Source organism: Lepidochelys olivacea, assembly GCF_965140295.1.
Source record: "Lepidochelys olivacea isolate rLepOli2 genome assembly, chromosome: 7".
NCBI lineage: Eukaryota > Metazoa > Chordata > Testudines > Cheloniidae > Lepidochelys > Lepidochelys olivacea.
This window is the reverse complement of record NC_140417.1, coordinates 108,479,235-108,498,902: the sequence shown is the minus strand read 5'-3', so window position 1 is coordinate 108,498,902 and position 19,668 is coordinate 108,479,235. Positions and strand designations below refer to the sequence as shown.

Here is a 19,668-nt window from a genome sequence, read left to right as displayed (position 1 = left end):
GGGACTTTTAGAGAAGCTGGACGTGCACAAGTCCACGGGGCCGGACGAGTTGCATCCGAGAGTGCTAAAGGAAATGGCGGCTGTGATTGCAGAGCCATTGGCCATTATCTTTGAAAACTCGTGGCGTATGGGGGAAGTCCCAGATGACTGGAAAAAGGCTAATGTAGTGCCAATCTTTAAAAAAGGGAAGAAGGAGGATCCTGGGAACTACAGGCTAGTCAGCCTCACCTCAGTCCCTGGAAAAATCATGGAGCAGGTCCTCAAGGAATCAATCCTGAAGCACTTACATGAGAGGAAAGTGATCAGGAACAGTCAGCATGGATTCACCAAGGGATGGTCATGCCAGACTAATCTAATTGCCTTCTATGATGAGATTACTGGTTCTGTGGATGAAGGGAAAGCAGTGGATGTACTGTTTCTTGACTTTAGCAAAGCTTTTGACACGGTCTCCCACAGTATTCTTGTCAGCAAGTTAAAGAAGTATGGGCTGGATGAATGCACTTTAAGGTGGGTAGAAAGTTGGCTAGATTGTCGGGCTCAACGGGTAGTGATCAATGGCTCCATGTGTAGTTGGCAGCCGGTGTCAAGTGGAGTGCCCCAGGGGTCGGTCCTGGGGCCGGTTTTGTTCAATATCTTCATAAATGATCTGGAGGATGGTGTGGATTGCACTCTCAGCAAATTTGCAGATGATACTAAACTGGGAGGAGTGGTAGATACGCTGGAGGGCAGGGATAGGATACAGAGGGACGTAGACAAATTGGAGGATTGGGCCAAAAGAAATCTGATGAGGTTCAATAAGAATAAGTGCAGGGTCCTGCACTTAGGACGGAAGAATCCAATGCACAGCTACAGACTAGGGACCGAACGGCTAGGCAGCAGTTCTGCGGAAAAGGACGTAGGGGTGACAGTGGACGAGAAGCTGGATATGAGTCAACACTGTGCCCTTGTTGCCAAGAAGGCCAATGGCATTTTGGGATGTATAAGTAGGGGCATAGCGAGCAGATCGAGGGACGTGATCGACATTGGTGAGGCCTCATCTGGAGTACTGTGTCCAGTTTTGGGCCCCACACTACAAGAAGGATGTGGATAAATTGGAGAGAGTCCAGCGAAGGGCAACAAAAATGATTAGGGGTCTGGAACACATGACTTATGACGAGAGGCTGAGGGAACTGGGATTGTTTAGTCTGCAGAAGAGAAGAATGAGGGGGGATTTGATAGCTGCTTTCAACTACCTGAGAGGTGGTTCCAGAGAGGATGGTTCTAGACTATTCTCAGTGGTAGAAGAGGACAGGACAAGGAGTAACGGTCTCAAGTTGCAGTGGGGGAGGTTTAGGTTGGATATTAGGAAAAACTTTTTCACTCGGAGGGTGGTGAAACACTGGAATGCGTTGCCTAGGGAGATGGTGGAATCTCCTTCCTTAGAAGTTTTTAAGGTCAGGCTTGACAAAGCCCTGGCTGGGATGATTTAATTGGGGATTGGTCCTGCTTTTTAGCAGGGGGTTGGACTAGATGACCTCCTGAGGTCCCTTCCAACCCTGATATTCTATGATTCTATGATTCTAGGTGCCTAACTTCCATTGACTTCAATTAGAGTTAAGAGCTTAAGCACTCTTGTACATCCCACTAGGCACGTAAATACTTTTATAAATGTGGCCCTACATTATTTTTGACTATCCCATTTCCTTCCAAATCCTGCTTTTCTTAGTTGGTTCACATCCCCACCTCCACCTGCATTCCACAATTGTAAGATAAACATCCTTTCTTCCTCTTGAATTTTTCCATCTTTCTAGCATCTCACTTTTGCCTTAAGATGGACAGGTCAGAGGACATGGAGGAATGATTTTAGACTGATATATTTCAAGAACTACAAATAAATCTAGACCTCCAGGTTATCCCCAAAGTTCCGGAGGACATTTCTACCCAATTAAAGTATTCAGACTTTAAAAGACAATCAATCAAAGGTATCTGAACAAGAGAGGAGGGACTTACTTGACTTGACTTCAGTAATAGCTCTTTCCATCTTCAAAGGCTGGACACTGTTACTTGCCCATATTCCAAATCTAAAGAGGTCGCCAACTGGGTCTTTTTAGGGGATAAGTGTCTTTTGGAAAAGATGTTTTGTAAAGATTATCCTGTTCTTTCTGTCAATGGGAGAAATTCTCTTTATTGTATCTTTCTATCTGCCTAATGACTATAGGACTACTAGTTTTTGAACCTCAAACTTTGCATCCCAAGACTTGAAATTTGGATGCTATGACTTATCAATTAGTGTTTTTCTTTTTCTGTACATGGCACCTTCTTCCCATGGTATCCTGTTCTAGTTTGTACCTTGAGTAGAAAATAATGGTAATTTATCCCCTTGAGTGCAGTTTAAGATACTCTTTAAAAGGTGCAATTCATGCAATTTTCAGAACCATTTTGCTGAGTGTATATGTATGAAGGTTATATAACTATAACACAGTGGTGTAGGGTGGCAATATGTATGGATGATTAATGGCTGTAGTGTCCTAATTAGTTTTGGGGAGGGGGTTCTGCAAGGCTATTATTTCAATATCCATCATCTTTTTGAACTGGAAAAAATATCTTTTATTGTTATGTTTAGTTTTACAGAGTTTTTGGATCCATTCCAGAGAGTTATCCAGCCAGAAGAAATCTGGCTTTATAAAAATCCTTTGGTACAATCAGACAACATACCTACACGCCTCATGTTTGTAAGTACCAGAGATTTAATGGATCATTTGACAGCTATATGAACTGTAAACTAAACACACTTTCATTTGATAACAGGAAAACTTGTGTAAATATAGACTGTTCCTTGGGTTCTGATTATGATAAGATTCAAAACCATGTAAGCCTGAACGTATTCATAATATGAGAAATGTTACAGAGCATGCTTAGAAAAAACGCAACGAACAGTGCAGGAGGAGCGGAAGTACCATATTCTGAATTCTATATTGATGGTGCTGTTTCAGATTTAAGCAAGAGTTCACTAATGGATGTGAGGTATGATAGGCTCCTGCATTAGGTGTCTGGGCACTTTTGAAAATCCCACTAGGCATCTGTCTGCATCCCTAAGCACCTAACTACCTTTCTTAGTGCCCTTTGGCACCTTTGAAAATTTTACCCCAAATCTCTACATTGTGATTTGCTCACGTTCACAGCCCCTTTGTGTTGGTTTTCTGTGAACAGTCAAGGGGTCAATGGGAGATCAGGGTGCCCAGTATATCACAGAATCAGTTTTCAAGAATCCTAGCACTCACCTGACATGACAGTGTTATTGTTCACCCTGCCACGCCCAGCAGAGTTCATATGCACATGCAGGAATGGTTTTAAGCTAGTGGGAGCAACTTATATCAAGGTACCTTTACAATACTAGCTTTCAGCACTTATTGTGGAGAGATACTACACTTATTTAAATAAGTCCCTGGCACTGAGTACCTCCCCCCCCATCATACCAGTTACCTCCACATACGGAGCATATATTTTTAGAAGTCAGTGGACATAATTCTACGGGTGGAAAAATTCCTACAGTATCTCCACCAGCTTGTGTGGAATTACCTCAGGGAAATCCTGGTTCCCTTGAAGTCAAAAGGAGTTTGCCACTGACTTCAGTGGGGCCAGGGTTTCCCTGTGAGTCTTTTGTCTTTAAGGTCAGTGGCTTTAATTCAGAAGGAAGGCAAAACAAATGATGTAGTTTGATGATTTTTGTCTTTGGACAAGAGAGTAAATCCAAAGTTAATAAATATTTTTAGTTATATAGCTGATAAATTGAGTGTGCTTCTTATTTACGAGACAATAATCCTATTCTGACCAAACAAAGTCAAAAGCTGAAGGCCAAGATGTTTAATCGCCCAGGATACAGTTATTACTAAGTTAGGAGGAAGCCTCATTAAGTATTTCCCCATCACAATAGGGTGAAAAAGTTAAATGAAAAGCAGACATTTTGAACAGTGTAAAAAGATAGAGGCAGATGGAGCCAGGAGCCTAATTCTCACACAGAGTGGTATCTTGCTTCATGAGCAGCCCCACTGAAATCAGTGAAGTAAGGTACTACTCTTCAGTGTGCGAGGGTCAGCGAATCCTGCCCAAAATTTGCTTTGGGCATATAGTTGATGAGTTCTTAGGGCAGTAGTGAATAACTGTGCAGGGGGTTGCAGCAATGTGGAAATCACATTAAAAAAATAAAATGGCCGTGGGAGAAGTAGGAAAGATAATGCATTAGATGTCATAGATGACATCCAGTGGTTCATAAATAGCAAGAATGTAAGGGTGGTACATTTGATCCTTATCTTTCTCCTACCCCAAATGCCAGTTTTTGGCATACTGTAGGGCAGCTGAAAGCACCAGTGCAGCTGTGAGTCAGTAACCATGTGCTCGGATTGGCTTAGACCAGGGTGGGCAAACTTTTTGGTCAGAGGGCCACATCGGGGGGGGTTGCGAAACGGTATGGAGGGCCAGGTAGAGAAGGCTGTGCCTCCGCAAACAGCCTGGCCGCTACCCCCTATGCTCCCCCTCCCACTTCCCGCCCCAACCTCCCACCTCAGAACTCCCGACTCATCCAACCCCCCCCCGCTCCTTGTCTCCTGACCGCCCCCTCCTGGGATCCCCTGCCTCTAACGGCCCCCCCGGCACCCCACCCCCTATCCAACCCCCCTGCTCCCGTCCCCTGACTGCCCCGACCTCTATCCACACCCCACCCCCTGACAGGACCCCCAGGACCCCCGACCCATCCAACGCCCCCCCCACTCCTTGTCCCCTGATGAACCCTCCTGGGACCCCCGTCCCTAACTGCCCCCCCCAGGACCCCACCCCTATCCAACCCCCTGCTCCCTGTCTCCTGACCGCCCCCACCCCCCCAAACCTCCGCCCCATCCAACCACCCCCTGTCCTCTGACTGCCCACCGGGACCTCCTGTCCCTTATCCAACCCTCGCCCTCCCTGCCCCCTTACCAGGCCACTCAGAGCAGCAGGATAGGCTTATTGGAAAGCCTGGGAGGTGGGTGGGCGCAAGCCATGCTGTCCTTGTGGTGGCATGGCTGCAGGGGAGGGGGGACAGTGGGGAGGTGATGGGGGCTAGCCTCCCTGGCCAGGAGCTCAGGGGCCAGGAGCTCAGGACAGGCCAGGCAGGGACATAGTTTGCCCATCTCTGTCTTAGACTATTTCACTCAGTAAAAGGCAGCTCATCTGTGAGTGACTCCTTGAATTAAGAAAGTTGGTCTTATTTCTTTAATTAAAACAAAACACACACACACACACGTGTTATTTACTTTCATAATTGAAGGTGCTTCCTGTTACCAGCGTCATAAACCAATTTTAAAATGAATGTCCAAACAAAGAATTATTTAGCATTTGTTACAAAGTCCTACATTTAGAACACTGGGCAGTTTTAAAGTCCAGAGGAAAGTCATGAATAGTCTAGCTCCAGACTCAAGTTAGGCTAAATCTGCATGTTGGCAAAGGGGAAGAACAGGAAGGGACTTCACTGTTCTGTGTCTTCAAGGACAGGCATGCATGGGATATTCATGGCTGACCCTGCAAAGTGCTAGGTACCCTCAGCTCCCACTGAAGGTTGAGGAAGTGCCCCTCCCAGGAACTGCTCAGCACAGCACCTTGTGGCTTTAGGCATTTACACAGTCCATCACATCTGCTAACTGTTTAATAAGACAAGTGAGTGCTTTACTCAGTACCAGGTGTTTGCTTAGGTGGATTCCACTCTAATTTCTATACTATAGAAAAATATGCCTTCCCCAATCAATGGTTCACAACCTGCAGCCTGTGGGCCACTTGTGGCCCGATCAGCACACAGCTGCGGCCCATGTGACATCATCAGGGCCATACAGGTAGCATTGGATGCGGCCCACATAACGAATTGCGGGCCACATATGCAGCCCACAGTGGTAAATAGGTTGAGAACCACTGGATCATAGCCTGACCAACCCATGTGCATTCTTCCCTGCTTGAGCTCCTGAACCATGGTCCCAGCCCCTAAACATTCCAGCCAGTGGGGCTAAGCTGGTGTGGTGCAGGAAGGGTAGTATTCTGGCATGGGTAAGTAGCAGATTACTACCCCCCTGGAGTAAGGGGAGAATATGACTCCTTCCCAATGCTGCTTCCAGGATCGCACTGCTATACTGCCCCTTACACAGGCTCCGAGGGTGAGCATACAATCTAGCCCTAAATCATTAAAGTATGCTATCAAGCAATAAAGCAGCATGGAAGTGAAAAATCAGTATTTTTCACCATACAAATTAAATCTTGTGTGCCAATGGATTTTATTGAAGTAATCAGAGACAACAACAAGTGCTTTTCTGGGAGATTTGTGCAACTTCCATTTATCTTTAGGCTGCCAAGATGAATAATGAATGTGCTAGACTTTTACTGGTGTCTCACCCATCAAAGCAATATTAGCAGATTTCACTGAATCATGAGGGGGATGTTATTATCTAGACCCTTGTGACATATATTATAGATGTGAGCCCTGCACGGTTCTATTATGGAAGTAAAAGGCAATCTCTGGTAGGTCAGGTTTAGCTTATACATATATTGCACTGATGAGTAAATTGATTTCCTAACATAAAAACTGCCATACTGAGGCAGACCAATGGTTCATCTATCCTATTATCCAGTCTTCCAACAATGGGTGGTGTGAGATGCTTGAGAAGGAATGAACAGAACAGGGCAATTATCAAATGATCCGTACCCTGATGCCAGGCCTAGCTTATGGCAGTCAGAGGTTTCGGGACACCCAGAGCATGGGGTTATCAATTGATGTTTTCAAATGACCAATAACAGCCAACACAATGAATTGCAAATGTGAACAGTTCTGAATCTCCATCACAAATCCATCAGTTTGTTAAAAATATATGAAAACCTGGAGTGTTACCAGACGGATTGTGCAACATTTTGGATTTAGTTTCTGCTTTACTTCTATCCTTTGTTGATATCTTCTGTTGCTCCTGCCCGTTCAAAAGATTTCTAACTCCCCTGTTTCATCTGTATAAGCTATAAGTCTGTCAGCGAGGCTATAGTTTGACATGTTATTCAATAATGGAAGACAGATTTGGTTTTTGTGTGTGTTGGGAATCCTTCTTTTTAAAAATAATAATAAGCCTAGATTTTACACTAACCATTTTTTTCACTGTCTCTGATAATAAGGTTTAATTTCTGTTTTCAGAGAGAGATGGAGATGTTTGCATTCCTATGGTAAAAGAAATAAAGTCCATTCTTAGCCCTGTATTCTGCCACCAGTCCACACAGGAGATTCAACTGGAACGAAAGATGTTCTGCACAAAAATTTATGGCATGCTTAATAAAATGTAAAAATAGGGAGCCATTTCCTGCTGTCAATTTCACCCTTATTATTCACTCAAGTCAATGGGGTTGCACGGATATAAGAGAGAGTGGAATCTGGACCAGGATAGATTATAACAGCAATAAATACTTTGCACTTTTATATAGCTCACTACGTCTGATGATTTAAAAGAGCTTAATATTGGCTCTGAGCATGGGGTATTATTTCCATTTTTCAGAAGGGTGAACTAGGACACAGAGGCCTCTTTGTCCTAGTTCCCCAAGTCTCCATCAGTTTCTCCATCTTTTTATTTAAATGGGACTACTCAAGGAGTAAGATACTACTCAATGTAAACAAAGGTAGCACAATCTGGCCCGGGTTAAATGGCCTGCCCAAGCTAGCATGGCAGACAAATCAGTACCGTAATGTACAGTTTAATTTTCAGGTTCTCTAAAACATCCTAGGCAGCTTATTTTCACTTTGCTCTGCTATACAATATAATTAACTGCCTGCAGTAGCAGAGCTGTACGAGCAGCATCCCTGCTGAAGGACACGCCTCACAAGAATCCAGACTGTGTCTTTGCAATCAAGCATTTATTGCAACATGATCCATCCGCCAAAGGCCAAACTCTTCCTTTAATGGGATTGTCATTAAGGATCCCAGGAGTCATGCACATGCATCCAAGGTAGATTTTGACTGCAAGTTCCTTTGCCAGACAAGAATGGCACACAATATGCTATTGCTGAACCTTGCTTCCCTAGAGTTTAGTTGTAGATCTTTGGGAGCTGTTCCCCCCCACCACCCCCCCACCCATAATTTTTGATCCAGATTAAGCAACCTGCCATTGGCTCCACTCCAGTACACTTGTTGTGTACATGAGAGAATCATAAGGCTCAGATCCCCTAATGCTCCAGAAAAGTCAGCTCAGTGCACTTTTGCAGATTTGGGAAAAATATTAAGAAAAGATTTAAGCATCCCCAAGCTCTGGAAAAGCTTGTGCTGGATTCTTCTACCCTTATTCACACTGAGTAGTATCTTACTCCACAAGTCGTCCTTTTGAAGTGAATGGATTTTCTTACGAAGAAAAAACACTATTCAACACAAGAAAATTGAGGTCTGAATATGAGTGGGGTTTTTTTTAACCTGAGGCAGTAGTAAAGAATGGCAGCCAAATTCCAACACTGATGGATTTTGTGAGATTTGTGATAAGTATGATGGGATATGTGACGGCTATGTGTTTCACAGCAGTGAGCCCATGCATTTCCAAGTAGTTAATCCCTAGATCAGTGGTTCCCAGACTTGTTCCACTTCTTGTGCAGGGAAAGCCTCTGGTGGGTCAGACCGGTTTGTTTACATGCCGCGTCCACAGGTTCAGCCGATCGCCGCTCCCAGTGGCCACAGTTCGCTGCTCCAGGCCAATGGGAGCAACAGGTAGTGGTGCGGGCCAAGGGGCATACTGGCCGCTGCTTCCAGCAGCTCCCATTGGCCTGGAGCAGCAAACCACGGCCACTGGAAGCCGCGATTGCCGCGTCCGCAGTTTCGGCCAAGTAAACAAACCGGCCCGCCCCACCACGGGCTTTCCCTGCACAAGTGGCAGAACAAGTTTGGGAACCACTGCCCTAGGCTGTAAAGTGACCTATAATCCTGTTGTTTATGGAAGCCAGGAAAAGGACATTTTTAGATATATGAAGCAAGTTAGCACAGTGAGTTCAGTTAGAAGTATTTTTCTGTTAGGAATCTGTACAGAGGAAAATATTGGATCAGCAAAATAGTAAGTAGGCCGTTTGCTTTTGTGCACCGCCAGTTACATATGCTAAATAGTTCATTCTTTTCAAACTACAGTACGGTATATTTATGGTGAGTTGTTCACCAAGAATTTTAACTGTGACCAGCCTGCATGAAATACAGCACAAATAATGCACCTGTCTGACATGCTTTGTCACATTGAGCAGTAGTTTCTTTGTGAATAGCCCCACTGTTGAAATTGGGTTCAATGAGATTACCAACATACTTAGTACAAGGGTGGCAGAATCAGGTCCAATACTATTTTCTAGTGTCTAATTTGCAAACTATGGTCCGGACCCTTAAGCACATGAGCAACTTTACTCAATAAATAAAGTTACCTATTTGCTTCTTTGTTTGCAGGCTCAGGGTCTACAACCTGACATGTTTTACTCTGTTAAACATTACATTGTTGTGTGTGATATATGTGTTTCTTAATAGATCAGAAAGGTGAAGAACTTGCTTATCCACTTCTAGAAAACAAACGTACAGAGATGTAGTTGTTGGCAGTACTGAGTCATGATCTTTATGCAGTGTTCTTTTTCATTTGCAAAACTGACACTTTAAATGTAGCTCCAAGTAATTACAAATCAATTATAACCCATAATTAGGTTACAATTTTTAAGTATATTCATTGCCCTCTAGTTACAGGTATAAATCATCCCACTTTGCTCAAGGTCAGGAGTTCAATAAAGATTATTCAGCCATCCGGTCTAAGTGGTGCTAACTGGAACTAATTATTAATCCGTGGGGATGACAGGGAGTTGATGCTCTCACACGTGATTATTTGTTATCTCTCCCAGGCAATTTCATTCCTCACGCCACTGGCTGTCATTTTTGTGGTGAAAATAATCCGGCGGACAGATAAGACTGAAATTAAAGAAGCCTTCTTAGGTAAAGTAGATTGATTTTTAAGATGGCAAGTGCATAAGAGTTCCTACCGGTGATTGTTCTAATTAGTATTCCAAGCCCTGAAAATGTGGGTGAAATGCTGGTTCCATTGAAGTCAAGAAAATCTTTAAAAAATCTCTCTCTTTTACATACTTTTCTAAGCCTATGAATTCCATGCCTTGTTTCTACATTCTCCTGATCAAATCAGATTGTGGTCCTTGCTGGGTAAGGTAATGAAACTCAGCTGAGATCTTTCTAATGTTGATTGGCTAGAATCTGTGGCAGTCAACTCCTTTATTCTCTATGCCACAGTGGATTCCTGTTTATTTCCAAGTGCAATTTAAGGCAGTGGTGTTAATTTGTAAAGCTCTCTGTGGTCTGGGTCCTTACTGACTACAATAAGAGACCTTCAAATTGTCTCTGTACACTTCACCCTACAAAAGTCTGAGATCAGCCAAAGAACTTTTGCCAATAGTTATGGTTTCAAACATTTGGAGCTTAGTGGCAGGGTATTTGTAGTGAAGAGTCCATGACTGGAATTTTTTGCCCTTTTGCTGGTGAAGCAGAGCTTGAGTTTGTTGATTTTCAGATCATGGGCTAAGACCCATATATTTGCCCAGACTTTTGTCTGTGCTAGACTGGATGTAGAGGGTATTAGTGCTAAAATCAATTTTTGGAAGAGTGGAATTCTCTTGGAGCTTGTTCACCTATTCTGGTGTTATATCAGCTGGAGAAAAGATCTTAGAGATTGTTTTCTGATGCTGCCAGTACTTGGCAGTTTGTTGTTAAATTTATCATGAGCGATGTTTTATTGATGAAAATGTATTTAGTAGGCAGGGGGAACATGCATTTATACATATAAAAATATATAGTCATGGTGCTGGTTTTCATTCTGTCTCTCTCATTTCAAAAGCAAAGGAGCTCTGGATCTGTCTCCATGGTTTGTTCTCCCTCCATGGCTTAGGGATACTTTAGATTGGTATTCTCTATCTTTTTTTTTCTTTCCCTATTTTGGACTGCTGTTACCATTAGCCCTAAAATGCCCAGATAATAAAAAATATCGTCAAAAAAAGACACCAAATCACACAAGACACCACAATTTTAATGTTTTACAAAATATCCCACTGTTCAATATTTGCATAAATTCAAACCTTTTATGTGCTGGTCATATTCAAAGAGATAATTCAGACGCAAAATGGGCATAATCTTCAGCTGGTGTAGATCCACTGACTTTGATGATGCTATGCTGAGTTACACCAGATGGGGATCTGGCCCATTGCATTCTGCCCACAACAAAAAATAAAAAATAAGAAACTGTTATTCTAAACTATTATTTTCTTTTGGAACTCTTTGATTCTGCTGGGAAAATGTTTGAAAATGCTGGTTGTGATTCTCCACTGCTTTGCCCCGGTCTAGCCATTAACATACATGTTAACTGAATGCAGGTCTTAGTTCTCCAGCCACTTACACCGATGGTAGCATTTTATAGCCAGATTCCACTCACTTTGCATAGACGTAAATGGCAACTCAAGATGGAAGGCTGTGTGCAGAATCACACAGTGTAACTCAGGAAATTTCATATATATGTTTCTCGCATTTTATTACCATTCTCTTTAAAGGGAAATACAGTGTTGTGATGCTACTGGTCAAAGGTATTTGATCTTATAGAAAATTTCTATTGAGCACATGCAATCATCATAAAAAACTGAGAGAGTAAGAGATAGCAAATGACCAGAGATGTTGAAAGTAGAAGGTAGGGGACTGTGTTGAACAATACTGCTGTCCTTGGTATCAATTTGTTCCTTTATTTCTGCCAGCAGCCTTGTAAATGGCTGGAAAAACACCTTCCCTCCACCCCTTTCTCTCTCAAAGACCTAGTATTTGATTTTAAAAAAGAGAAAAAAATAGACAAAACTTACGATGTACAGAGCCATCAGGCAAGGATTTTGTGGATACAGAATGATAAGTGCTAGTGAAGTTCTGGAGTACAACAAGTAAGACATCGATGCAACGAGATAATAGCCTGATATCTTCTTCTTCTAGCTTTACTCACATCTATATAGGATTGGCCTATGAGTCCTTCCTCTTCATTCCACTCTTTACATAATAACCTGATATAGGTGTCATAATCAAGTCACATTGCATTGACTGTTCTACGAAAGTAAGAGATCTGCCTGATAGGCTTGCCAAGAAGAAATGCAATGCAATGGTTCTTGCATTACACCATGTAGCTATAACATAGACTGCAGCATTAAAGCAATTTAAATCCAAACAGAAAGGAATATATGAGCCTGATGAAGTCAATGAAAAAGCTTCTGTGGGAGTTAGATCAGGCCCTCTGTGAACACTGGTGAACTTTTCTTAAATACAAATAAAAAGTAGGCTATTTCCATACTATAATGGATTGACATTTAATTAGAAAGTTCCTCATTTATTATTAATTATTATTACTTATTATGTCAGCACTATGGCTGGTTCTTTTTTTTTTTTTTTTTTTTTGCAAAATATATTGTTCCTTTTTTCCCTTTAGCACAACAGAATCAGACCAGGATTATTACCCTGTTCTGCAGTTTACTGTCAGCCAAAACAATGGGGTTATTAAAATCTTTCAGCTATACTGAAGAATCCAATTTCAATCTATGAAAAGTTTCAGTTCATAAATCAAATGCTGTAACACTAGAATTTATAACTTGTTACCTAGGTTGTTGTTGTTCTCTTTGTTCATTTTGTTTTTTAGCTGTTTCCTTGGCTCTCGCTCTGAATGGAGTCTGCACAAATACTATTAAATTAATAGTGGGGAGGTAAGTCTTGTCATGTTCTAAGTGATGGCTTAAACTGTCAAATTAAGATTGTCTATCTATAATCCATTTTAATATAAAGACTAAGCAAGGCTCCAGAACACATTGGATTAGCAGAGATTCCTGTTACCCTGTCCTCACCCCCGGAAAAGATGGCGCATATCGTCATTATGTGACATATGACTGGCAGGATTCTTTGCTGTCAGCTTTTGGAGTTTGTGTGGCAGGTAGACTAGTTTGAAGATCCAGACAAGCAAGAAAAGGTGTAAATTGAAATCTATACATTTTACTGGTGTCACATAAGGGGAACAGTCACAGTGTGCGGGGGTTTAGCTGCCAGTTCCCACTAGCACAACAAAATTTAAATCAATTCATGGTTCTGCATTTCAAGTATACATGCTACTGTCCATGAGATCTTCCATCAGTAGCAGCATCCATCAGGATTACCGAACTCAGGAGTCCATTACCAATGGACTCCTGAAAGGGCTGTCTCATATTGTTTCAGGAGTGGAGCATACAAAGTATCTCTGCTTATATTTTGACACGCATCCTGCTCCACCCCAACACTGCTCTGCAGGCACTCATAATACTTAGCACTTTTCACTTTAAAAGTGTTTTACAAACATAACTAACTGATCCTCACAAGAGCCCTGGGAGGCGGGTAAGCATCACTAGTTCCATTCTACACATAGGGAAATGGAAGCGGAGAAGTTAATTGACTTGTCCCAGGAGTCAAGCCCAGATCCTCATAAGTATTTAAGTGCCTGACTCCCATTGAAGTGACTGGCAGTTAGGTGCCTAAATGCCACTGAGGATCTGAACCTCAGCATCTGGACTGGGATTAGAATTCTGTAGTTCCTTGATCCCAGTTCTTTAGTCTAACCAGCAGGCCATACCTCCTCTTATAGTAACAGGTAAGGGTGCTACTGAGCAGAGTCAACAAGCCCTGTGCAACCCCGTGGAACATGTGTGGTAATTATTGCTCTATTGGATAGCCTGCTTGATCACTGAGCATGATGAGCAGGTTGACTGAGTTATGGGATATGCAATGCGTAGCCCTGCATATTCCCTTTCAGGATCGAGCCTATACATGTCCATCAGGAATGAGCCTGTCAGAAAGCAGAGATGCCACCATCCAGCGGCTGCTAGCACACTCTGCTGGAAGTTTTCCTACAGACAGCATGTGTGCAAAAGTTTGGCAGGAAGGAAGGAATAAAGAAACATATCTATTGCTACCACATGCAGAATAAAAAGAAGGAAGTAAACTCTCTTTATGTGATAGTCAGTAAATTTAATAATCACTTTGAGGTTCATTTATAACTACAGCTCTTATATTTCAAATGTCCATGGTGTTTTTTGTAGACCTCGTCCCGATTTCTTTTACCGCTGCTTTCCAGATGGAGTAATGAACTCTGAAATGCACTGCACAGGTGATCCAGATCTGGTGTCCGAAGGCAGAAAGAGTTTTCCCAGTATCCACTCTTCCTGTAAGTTCGTTCAAATACCACTCATCTTTGGCAATGTTATCCTCATCTATGTGTTAGCATTGCTATTTCTGATGGATCATGCACCTGGTTTTAGCTGGAGGGAACAGTACTTTTGTAGAAAACACCTGGCTTGAACTTTTTGACATTACCCCTTTTAAACACTTAGGCTCTGCTTCTGTGACCCTTTCTTATCTTGAGCACTACCTCACTCCACAGGCCATCCCATTCAATTCATCCAGACTGTCTGTAGAGTAAGGAACTGCTCAAGGTGAGAGAGGATGACAGAATTGAGAACTGTATGTAAGATTTGTGTCACAGGTTTCCAGCATTATGGGACCCCAACCTCTGACTGGGGCAGGGGAAGGTGTCTACAAATATTGAATTGTGTTTTATTTCATTAGTTATATTCAAATGAAATATGCTTGAATTGAGCAGGAGTTGATTAATTTATTTATTGAGTTTTGAAAAAATTGCAAATAATGCATCGTTAGTTCTTTTTTAGCACTACTTCATGAACACAAAGTTGAGTCATTAAGGTGGCTTATCTGTACAGGTTGACATTTATCCATATCTTTACAGTTTCACAGTGATGTTTCCTTACAGTATTCCATATCCTAGAGTTTTTACTTTTGTTTCAGTGTCATGGGCTGGACTGTGAGGGGACAGAGGGCTGTAAAAGGGAATAAGACTGCTTCCCCATCCTTACATTCTTGTCTAGTGTCAAAGCACACACAGGGATAAGTACGAGCTGTGTGCTCATTCCAAGGAGGTAGATGGGGAGCTTTGACTCCACCCCTAATGTGCTAGCACAGATGATTCCTCACATAATGGGAGGCAGTAAATCAGTAGCAAATTACTATCCGCTGGAGTATAGCGGGAATTGAGGCACAGTTCTTTCCATTGGCTGCTCCTAGAACAGTGTAGCTTCTCACCACCCCATCAATAGGGCTTGTGGCAGGCTCACAATCTAGCTCATATATGGTGAGCAGTGCATGGGAGAACTGGAGGTCCTGGTGATGTCAAGGAATTATGACGTGATTGGAATAACAGAGGCTTGGTGGGATAACTCACATGACTGGAATACTGTCATGGATGGTTATAAACTGTTCAGGAAGGACAGGCAGGGCAGAAAAGGTGAGGGAGTAGCACTGTATGTAAGGGAGCAGTATGACTGCTCAGAGCTCTGGTACGAAACTGCAGAAAAACCTGAGCGTCTCTGGATTAAGTTTAGAAGTGTGAGCAACAAGAGTGATGTAGTGGTGGGAGTCTGCTATAGACCACCGGACCAGGGGGACGAGGTGGATGAGGCTTTCTTCCGGCAACTCGCAGAAGCTACTAGATCGCATGCCCTGGTTCTCATGGGTGACTTTTTAATTTTCCTGATATCTGCTGGGAGAGCAATACAGCGGTTCATAGACAATCCAGGAAGTTTTTGGAAAGCGTAGGGGACAATTTCCTGGTGCAAGTGCTAGAGGAGCCAACTAGGGGGGGAGCTTTTCTTGACCTGCTGCTCACAAACAGGGAAGAATTAGTGGGGGAAGCAAAAGTGGATGGGAACCTGGGAGGCAGTGACCATGAGTTGGTTGAGTTCAGGATCCTGACATAGGGAAGAAAGGTAAGCAGCAGGATATGGACCCTGGACTTCAGGAAAGCAGACTTTGACTCCCTCAGGGAACGAATGAGTAGGATCCCCGGGGGACTAACATGAAGGGGAAAGGAGTCCAGGAGAACTGGCTGTATTTCAAAGAATCCCTGTTGAGGTTACAGGGACAAACCATCCCGATGAGATAATAGAAAGAATAGTAAATATGGCAGGCGACCAGCTTGGCTTAACGGTGAAATCCTAGCGGATCTTAAACATAAAAAAGAAGCTTACAAGAAGTGGAAGGTTGGACATATAACCAGGGAAGAGTATAAAAATATTGCTCGGGCATGTAGGAATGAAATCAGGAGGGTCAAATCGCACCTGGAGCTGCAGCTAGCAAGAGATGTCAAGAGTAACAAGAAGGGTTTCTTCAGGTATGTTGGCAACAAGAAGAAAGCCAAGGAAAGTGTGGGCCCCTTACTGACTGAGGGAGGCAACCTAGTGACAGAGGATGTGGAAAAAGCTAATGTGCTCAATGCTTTTTTTGCCTCTGTCTTCACTAACAAGGACAGCTCCCAGACTGCTGCGCTGGGCATCACAACATGGGGAGTAAATGACCAGCCCTCTTTGGAGAAAGAGGTGGTTAGGGACTATTTAGAAAAGCTGGACGTGCACAAGTCCATGGGGTTGCATCCGGACGAGTTGCATCCGAGAGTGCTAAAGGAAATGGCGGCTGTGATTGCAGAGCCATTGGCCATTATCTTTGAAAACTCGTGGCGAACGGGGGAAGTCCCAGATGACTGGAAAAAGGCTAATGTAGTGCCAATCTTTGAAAAAGGGAAGAAGGAGGATCCTGGGAACTACAGGCTAGTTAGCCTCACCTCAGTCCCTGGAAAAATCATGGAGCAGGTCCTCAAGGAATCAATCCTGAAGCACTTACATGAGAGGAAAGTGATCAGGAACAGTCAGCATGGATTCACCAAGGAAAGGTCATGCCAGACTAATCTAATTGCCTTCTATGATGAGATTACTGGTTCTGTGGATGAAGGGAAAGCAGTGGATGTATTGTTTCTTGACTTTAGCAAAGCTTTTGACACGGTCTCCCACAGTATTCTTGTCAGCAAGATGTAAAGAAGTACGGGCTGGATGAATGCACTATAAGGTGGGTAGAAAGTTGGCTAGATTGTCGGGCTCAACGGGTAGTGATCAATGGCTCCATGTGTAGTTGGCAGCCGGTGTCAAGTGGAGTGCCCCAGGGGTCGGTCCTGGGGCCGGTTTTGTTCAATATCTTCATAAATGATCTGGAGGATGGTGTGGATTGCACTCTCAGCAAATTTGCAGATGATACTAAACTGGGAGGAGTGGTAGATACGCTGGAGGGCAGGGATAGGATACAGAGGGACGTAGACAAATTGGAGGATTGGGCCAAAAGAAATCTGATGAGGTTCAATAAGGATAAGTGCAGGGTCCTGCACTTAGGATGAAAGAACCCAATGCACAGCTACAGACTAGGGACCAAATGGCTAGGCAGCAGTTCTGTGGAAAAGGACGTAGGGGTGACAGTGGATGAGAAGCTGGATATGAGTCAGCAGTGCCAAGAAGGCCAATGGCATTTTGGGATGTATAAGTAGGGGCATAGCGAGCAGATTGAGGGACGTGATCATTCCCCTCTATTCGACATTGGTGAGGCCTCATCTGGAGTACTGTGTCCAGTTTTGGGCCCCACACTACAAGAAAGATGTGGATAAATTGGAGAGAGTCCAGCGAAGGGCAACAAAAATGATTAGGGGTCTGGAACACATGACTTATGAGAAGAGACTGAGGGAACTGGGATTGTTTAGTCTGCAGAAGAGAAGAATGAGGGGGGATTTGATAGCTGCTTTCAACTACCTGAGAGGTGGTTCCAGAGAGGATGGTTCTAGACTATTCTCAGTGGTAGAAGAGGACAGGACAAGGAGTAATGGTCTCAAGTTGCAGTGGGGGAGGTTTAGGTTGGATATTAGGAAAAACTTTTTCACTCGGAGGGTGGTGAAACACTGGAATGCGTTGCCTAGGGAGGTGGTAGAATCTCCTTTCTTAGAAGTTTTTAAGGTCAGGCTTGACAAAGCCCTGGCTGGGATGATTTAATTGGGGATTGGTCCTGCTGTGAGCAGGGGGTTGGACTAGATGACCTCCTGAGATCCCTTCCAACCCTGATATTCTATGATTCTATGTGTATAGTACATGATATGTCACGTTCAAGTAACTTGAAGTAGTTGCAATACATCCCCAGATGGTGGTTCCTTACATCTGGTTGCAATCAGCTTGGTTCAGCATAGTGAAAAATTACACCTATACAGATTTTGATAACTGCATGCTTACTTCAAGTACTGTAAATATACAGAGAAGTACTAATAAGGGACCTGTGCTGAGCGCATATTAAAAATATAGCACCACGTCTATAGAATAATGTTCAACACTAATGTTATGTGAATTACAGTGTCCCTTCCCCATGCTGGAACATATTTCAGTATAAATTGGGGGCTGCAAAGCTTAGGTACTAGAGGACATTCAGTGTACTTTTCCCCAGAGGCTAAGAACATCATGGCTGTAATGTGCTCCGGTCTGTATTGTCGCACAGCCCAGGAGCCGACCACTGTTCCCATACCAAGATTCCCTGTCATATAGCAAAGTACATTATTGATGTGCCCCGGGCCAGAGTGTATATTTGGGATCGATTTTTTTAAAAACTAGGTTGGATCTGTAAGCAATGAGTTGTAAATTGACTTTATGCAACATCAGTAGGGGTACAGACCAAAATTCTGAGAACACCTTTTTCCTTCATCGGTTAACATAACTTTATTATACAGTTTAGATTATTATATTTCTAACCACAAAACCTTTTATTACGAAGTGATACGACTGAGAGGATATTATATACACAGCAATTTGTATCTGTTGGTAATCCTGTGCTAAAGTGCAGCAGTTCGGAAATTGCTACAAATCCTTAGTTGTTTCCAATTTGATGCCATTATATGGCAGTGTTGTATGCTCTGAAGACTCAGAAAGCAGTTTATAATAAATATTTTATTTCCACACAGGAAAAAGAAACTATTCTAAGATTACATTTTTACTTCGGTACCCACCAAACTTTCTACATAGCAAGGGGTATCCAGATTATAGGATTAACAAGTGTTTATAAAATTAAATTTAAAAAATCATAATCATTGTAAATTAATTTCCTTGCTGCCACTTCATCCTTAACTTACTCCATGAGGCGTAAGTGTGGCAAGCAGCAAACATCATGTAAAATGCAGCATCACATCATGTTCTTGGTGTGATTTAAGCACTGGGACAGGTTACTTAGTAAGACTGTGGAATCCCCATCATTGGAGGGTTTTAAGAACAAGACAAACATCTGTTAGGGATGGTCATGTATATTTAAGACTGTCTCAGTGCAGGAGGAAGGATTAGATTAACTCTTTAAGTCCCTTCCAGTTCTACATTTCTATGTTTCTATGAGTTGTTCTCTTTAGAGCTGTTACTACAGCTATACATTTCCTGGTTTTCTTCTGTGTAACATGGTGAACTCCCCACACAACTCCTAACAAAAACCACACACTCATCCTAGAGTCAGAATGCTAACCCTCCTGTGTTTTGGTGTTATTAATATAAAGTTATTTCCAAAATTACCAAAGAGCCAAGCCTAAGACTTCTCCCTAGGTTGGCCACACCAACCCAATGATTTACTAGTAATTAACCAGCAGCTCCGTGCCTGGACCTAAAACCTGCCAGCAGGATAGGACAACAGGAGAATCCATCCAACCTGTTACAGATGTGTAAACCTAGCTCTT

The 19,668-nt window shown here is 42.9% G+C and overlaps 1 protein-coding gene across 1 annotated transcript in view; it reads left to right on the top strand.

Moving 5' to 3' along the window:
- Positions 1-19,668, top strand: part of PLPP4 (phospholipid phosphatase 4) — a 97,889-nt gene that overhangs the window by 31,360 nt on the left and 46,861 nt on the right. The window contains exons 2-5 of the mRNA XM_084635034.1: positions 2,603-2,711; positions 9,878-9,968; positions 12,703-12,766; positions 14,126-14,250. Of these exons, the coding sequence (XP_084491160.1) occupies positions 2,603-2,711; positions 9,878-9,968; positions 12,703-12,766; positions 14,126-14,250 (389 nt within the window). The remainder of the gene's footprint in view (positions 1-2,602; positions 2,712-9,877; positions 9,969-12,702; positions 12,767-14,125; positions 14,251-19,668) is intronic.